The sequence below is a fragment of the Bubalus kerabau genome, chromosome X, assembly GCF_029407905.1.
Source record: "Bubalus kerabau isolate K-KA32 ecotype Philippines breed swamp buffalo chromosome X, PCC_UOA_SB_1v2, whole genome shotgun sequence".
Lineage (NCBI taxonomy): Eukaryota > Metazoa > Chordata > Mammalia > Artiodactyla > Bovidae > Bubalus > Bubalus kerabau.
In genome coordinates, this window is record NC_073647.1 from 163,922,489 (window position 1) to 163,928,488 (window position 6,000).

The 6,000-nt window shown below is 52.2% G+C and overlaps 1 protein-coding gene across 1 annotated transcript in view; it reads left to right on the top strand.

Moving 5' to 3' along the window:
* Window positions 1-3,935, top strand: part of MXRA5 (matrix remodeling associated 5) — a 28,287-nt gene extending 24,352 nt beyond the window's left edge. Inside the window, exon 7 of the mRNA XM_055565038.1 lies at window positions 587-3,935. Coding sequence (XP_055421013.1) covers window positions 587-2,495 — 1,909 coding nt within the window. The 3' untranslated portion in view covers window positions 2,496-3,935. The remainder of the gene's footprint in view (window positions 1-586) is intronic.
* Window positions 3,936-6,000: the final 2,065 nt, after the last annotated feature.

Genomic DNA, 6,000 nt, shown 5'->3' on the forward strand with positions numbered 1-6,000 from the left:
AGGGCAGGCTCCACCGGGAAGTTCTTATTCATGGTAAATTAATTGCTTCTGTGTTTGGGTACTGTCCCCTCTCGGCTGCAAAAACCATCTGACGTTTTGAGTGGCAGCCTTGTGTACCGGTGGAGTTTCCCTGGTGACTCAGCAGTAGAGAATCCGCCTTCCAGTGCATGAGATGCGAGTTGGATCCCTGGGTGGGGAAGATCCCCTGGAGAAAGGGCATGGCAACCCATTCGAGTGTTCTTGCCTGGAGAATCCCACGGAGTAGGCGACTCAGTGGTAAAGAATCCGCCTGTGATGCAGAAGAGGCGGGTTTGATTCCCGGGTGGGGAAGATCCCCTGGAGAAGGGGCATGGCAACCCCCTCCGGTCTTCTTGCCTGGAGAATCCCATGGACAGAGGAGCCTGGCAGGCAACAGTCCACAGGGTCGCAAAGAGTTGAACACGACTTAGTGACTATAAACAACCAACCTGAGCACCGGTAGTTCTCAGAACCCCAAGTTTCTGTCTGGCTCTGGTGCTCTCAAGCCAGGTGAGAGAGAGCCTTTGGGAGACTGACTTTCTTCCTCCTTTTCTTCTTCCCCCGTCAGCTTCGACACCAGGATCAAGGCGTTCGCCAACGGGACGCTGGTGGTCAAGTCGGTCACGGACAAAGACGCAGGGGATTACCTGTGCGTCGCCCGGAACAAGGTGGGCGACGACTTCGTGGCGCTCAAGGTGAACGTGGTCATGAAAGCCGCCAAGATCCAGCACAAGGAAGCCAACGACCACCACGTCCTGTACGGGGGCGATCTCAAGGTGGACTGCCTGGCCACGGGGCTCCCCAACCCCGAGATCTCCTGGAGCCTCCCAGATGGGAGCCTGGTCAACTCCTTCATGCAGGCGGACGACAGCGGAGGGCGGGCCAAGCGTTATGTGGTGTTCCACAACGGGACGCTCTACTTCAACGAGGTGGGCCCGCGGGAGGAAGGGGACTACACGTGCTTCGCGGAAAACCAGGTCGGCAAGGACGAGATGCGAGTGCGAGTCAAGGTGGTGAGCGAGCCGGCCGCCATCCGCAACAAGACATACTCGGTGATCCACGTGCCCTACGGGGACGTGGTCACCGTGGCCTGCGAGGCTCAAGGGGAGCCCACGCCCAGGGTCACCTGGCTGTCTCCCACCCACCGGCTCATCCCCGCCTTGTCCGACAAATACCAGGTCTACCAGGACGGCACGCTCCTCATCCAGAAGGCCCAGCGCTCGGACACCGGCAACTACACATGCGTGGTCAGGAACAGCGCCGGGGAGGACCGGAAGACCGTCTGGATCCACGTCCACGTGCAGCCGCCCACCATCAACGGCTACCCGGAGGCCATCACCACGGTGCGGGAGGTGGCCCCCGGCGGGAGCCGCAAGCTCATTGACTGCCGGGCGGAAGGCGTGCCCGCGCCACGGGTGCTCTGGGCCTTCCCCGAGGGCGTGGTCCTGCCCGCCCCCTACTACGGAAACCGCATCACCATCCATCGCAACGGAACCCTGGACATCAAGAGCCTGCGGATGAGCGACTCGGTGCAGCTGGCGTGCATCGGGCGCAACGAGGGCGGGGAGGCCCGCCTGGTGGTCCAGCTCACTGTCCTGGAGCCCCTGGAGAAGCCCATCTTCCACGACCCGGTCAGCGAGAAGATCACAGCCATGGCCGGCCACACCATCAGCCTCAACTGCTCGGCCGCGGGCACCCCGACGCCCACGCTGCTGTGGCTCCTGCCCAACGGGACGGAGCTGCGGAGCGGCCAGCGGCTGCACAGGTTCTTCCACAAGGGGGACGGCCGGCTGCACATCAGCGGCCTCTCGTCCGAGGACGCTGGCGCCTACCGCTGCGTGGCCAGCAACTCGGCGGGCCACACGGAGAGGCTGGTGTCCCTGAAGGTGGGGCTGAAGCCCGAGACGAACAAGCGCTACAACAACCTGGTCAGCATCGTCAACGGGGAGACCCTGCAGCTGCCCTGTGTCCCCCCGGGTGCCCGGGGGACGCGCCCGTCCTGGACGCTGCCCAGCGGTGTGGTCCTGGACGGACCCCAGGTGCGGGGACGCTTCGCCCTCTGGGAGAACGGCACCCTCACCGTGCAGGATGCCTCGGTCTTTGACCGGGGCACCTACGTGTGCAACGCGGACGGTGAACACGGCCCTTCCGTCGTGAGCATCCCGGTGATTGTCATCGCCTATCCTCCACGGATCACCAGCGAGCCCACGCCAGTCATCTACGCCCGCCCCGGCAGCATCGTGAAGATGAACTGCATGGCCATGGGCATCCCCAAAGCCGAGATAAGCTGGGAGCTGCCCGACAAGTCACATCTCACGGCGGGGACTCAGCCGCGTCTCTATGGCAACAGATTCCTGCACCCACAGGGATCCCTAACCGTCCAGCAGGCCACCCAGAGAGACGCGGGCTTCTACAAATGCACTGCAAAAAACCTCCTGGGCAGCGACTCGAAGACCACCTACGTCCACATCTACTGAGACGCCAAACCGGGCGGCGAGGACTCCACCTATGTCACTCGAAAGGGAAAGTCATTCAGTTGTGTGGGACTCTCTGCGGCCCACACCCCTGGACTGTAGCCTGCCAGGCTCCTCTGTCCATGGGATTCTCCAGGCGAGAATACTGGAGTGCGTTGCGATTGCTTAGGAAGTTAAAATGAAGCCTGGTTTGGGGGTCACAGCTGGGGCCAGAAGGTCAGAGCTCGAAAAGGGTTCATCTCGGGCCACGGTGGCATGCCAGGAAAGACTGAAGGCTGAAGGAGAAGAGGGTGACAGAGGATGAGATGGTTGGATGGCATCACAGACTCAATGGACATGAGTTTGAGCAAACTCCGGGGAGATGGTGAAGGACAGGGGAGGCCTGGCGTGCTGCAGTCCATGGGGTCACAAAGAGTCGGACACAACTGAGCGGCTGAACAGCAAACAGTGGCTGCCCCTCTCCAGGTTGGTGGGTTTCAGGCTCACGCTGACCTTGACCCATGCTTGACAATGAGAGGAAACAACCATAAACGCTGTAAGGAGGTATCTGCCGCTATGGGGGGACTTTGTGACATGTTTACAGAATGCCAATAGCTCTGGTCTTGCTTTTCACGGCACTTGGGTGCAGATCTCAACTTCTGAGTCGCTGGTACCACCCTGCCGCTTGAACGAGCATCTGTAGGATCCCTAAGGAGCACTCACTGCAAATAAATCATAGAGATTCACTGTGCCTTGCTACTCGCCTGCAAAATGCATTCCCTAGTTAACCTGCAGTTTCAACACGATAGAACCTTCTAGAATGAGTATCCATCTTTCCGTTATTTCAACATTCCGCTTTGCCCAACAAGGGCTGAGAACCACAATGATTGAATTTTTTTTTCCCCCACATACAAGTGTCATGCAATACATCTCGTTTTATAAGAATGCTTTCTTCCTGGAACTCACTTTTTATATAGTTTTATATATATATATATATATATTTCTTTCTAATCAGACGATGAGAGTAGAGAGCAAAAGACGTACTTTCTGTCTCATTAAAAATAATAAATTATTGGTCTTTACAAGACTTGGATACATTAGAGCAGGCATGGAAATTCAACTGAAGCAAGTTTCCTCCTCAACTTCCTTCAAATTCATGAACCAAGAAAATATTACTGTTCCCAGGGATCCTATGGTGGGGGGAGGGGAGTGACATATTGCATTTCCTTGTTTATAATAAAGTTTATCCCATGAAAGTTGCAGGGAGATGAGAGGAGACGGAGCAGAAAGCAAAGTTGTGACCCCAGAGAATAAACCCACTGCCTTCTGGACAAGCCCGGAAATCACTTTCTTCCTGTCCATTTGTGTCCACTGAAAGTTGATCTGTGATTTCCATGACTGCTTTACTGTATTTTTAAGGTCCATATAATGTACATTGGATAATAAAATAATATTTTCCAAAGAGTCAAGCAGTCATGACAGTGGTATTTTTCAAGGGCAAAAGCACATGAAGTGCATTTGAGTTTTACATTAGACTGGTTAATTTAACTTCCCTGGTGATCCAGTGGTTAAGACTTTGAAGATCCCACATGCCTCGGGGCCAAAAAACCCAAACCTAAAATGGAAGTAGAATTGTAAGAAATTCAATAAAGACTTTAAAAATGGTGGGCCACTTAAAAAAAAAAAACTTAATCAGATTGGTTAAAAATTGCTTTTATCCACCACACTGAAATTACTCCATTCTCTGCAACTCTTTTTATTACAAAGAAACAGAATCCAAGGGGGTTTGGTTCTGGCGGCCCCTTTGACAGGAAGAAAGGGTGGAAACAGTTCCTATCTGAAACAAGATAATTTGAGGCTGAAATAATGGCGTCACGGCAATCGTTCAGCTAATTTTCTTTAGGAAAGAGACATCTTGGGTGCATGTCCCATGCCTGTTTTGGCTTTCTGCGCCGAGAAGCGGGTAAAAAGCAAGATAAATATTTGGGAAGAAGGTGAGTTTTCAACATGCCGCCAGTCTGGAAAGAAATAGCAGTCAATGAAGCAAAAAAGAGCTTGGCTTCCCACCATTCTGGGAAGCGTGGATGCTGTCTCAGGCATGAATCCATTTATGGGCTTAAGGAGAACTCCGCAGCCCTTAGGATGTGCCTGGTACCAGGATGCGGTACCAGGGGGTACCCAGATGAGTTGGAAACATGTCCTGCTTGAAGTGTTCATGCTCCATAGACAAAACGCTTTTATCTCAGACAGGGTTTGTCAACGTTCGCAGCACAAGCTTTGGGTGCTGGGTCATTTTCTGGAGTGGGGGCTGTGGTGTGCATCATGGGGTTTTTAGCAGCATCTGTAGGCTATACTCATGGAGCACTGGTAGCGTCTTGCACTCCAAGTGCGTGGCAGTGAACTAATGGCTCTAAATATTTTCAATGCCCCCCCATCACCCTTAGTTGAGAACCACCATGAGAGATCTTAAGTAGATACGATTTGATAGATAATGCATAGCTAGCTAGCTACATGATACATACATGATGGATGGATGGATGGATATATCTATATGCGAATATCAGTTCAGTTGCTCAGTCGTATCCGCCTCTTTGTGACCCCATAGACTTGGGGTCGCTAGGAGTCAGACACGACTGAGCAACTTCACTTTCACTTTTCACTTTCCTGCATTGGAGAAGGAAATGGCAACCCACTCCAGTGTTCTTGCCTGGAGAATCCCAGGGATGGGGGAGCCTGGTGGGCTGCCGTCTCTGGGGTCACACAGAGTCAGACACGACTGAAGCGACTTAGGAGCAGCAGCAGCACACCAGGCTTCCCTGTCCATCACCAACTCCCGGAGCTTGCTCAAACCCATGTCCATCGAGTCAGTATATAGTATACGTATACGGTAGATGACAGAAAATAGCTAGATAATGAAAGGTTGTTGCTGAACCATGAAAGACCCCAGGATTCTTGGCCTCTGGAGGAGAAGAATTCAATCCGGGGCCAAAGACGAGGCTTGATCGCTCAGAGCTATTGTGTAATAAAGTTTCATTAAAGTATAAAGGACATAGAGAAAGCTTCTGACATAGACATCAGAAGGGGGCAGAAAGAGTGCCCCCTCTCTAGTGTTAGCAATGGAGTTAAATACTTTTTAATTACTTATTACCATGAATCAAAAGAATGTCTAGAGGTTGGAAAGACCTTACTAGACCCACTCCCATAATTTACATTTTAAGATAACAGGATTAGCCAGAAGGTTTTTTTCCAGAAACTGTCCTCAAGCAGGATACATTATTGTTATATAATGCTAAGGAATGCAGAAGGAAAAAAAAGTTTGTCCTTTCCTCCTCCTTGAGAATTCCAGACCCCTCTCTCCTTGGGGACCCCCAGACTTCTTATCAACCTGCCTAGGAGTTGACTGTCTCAGTGATATGATAGATGAGATAGATAAACAGGTATGTGGATAGACGAATGGATAGATGATTGATAGATACATAAATGATACATTGATAGATACATAGATGTATAGATAGGTATGTATAGATTG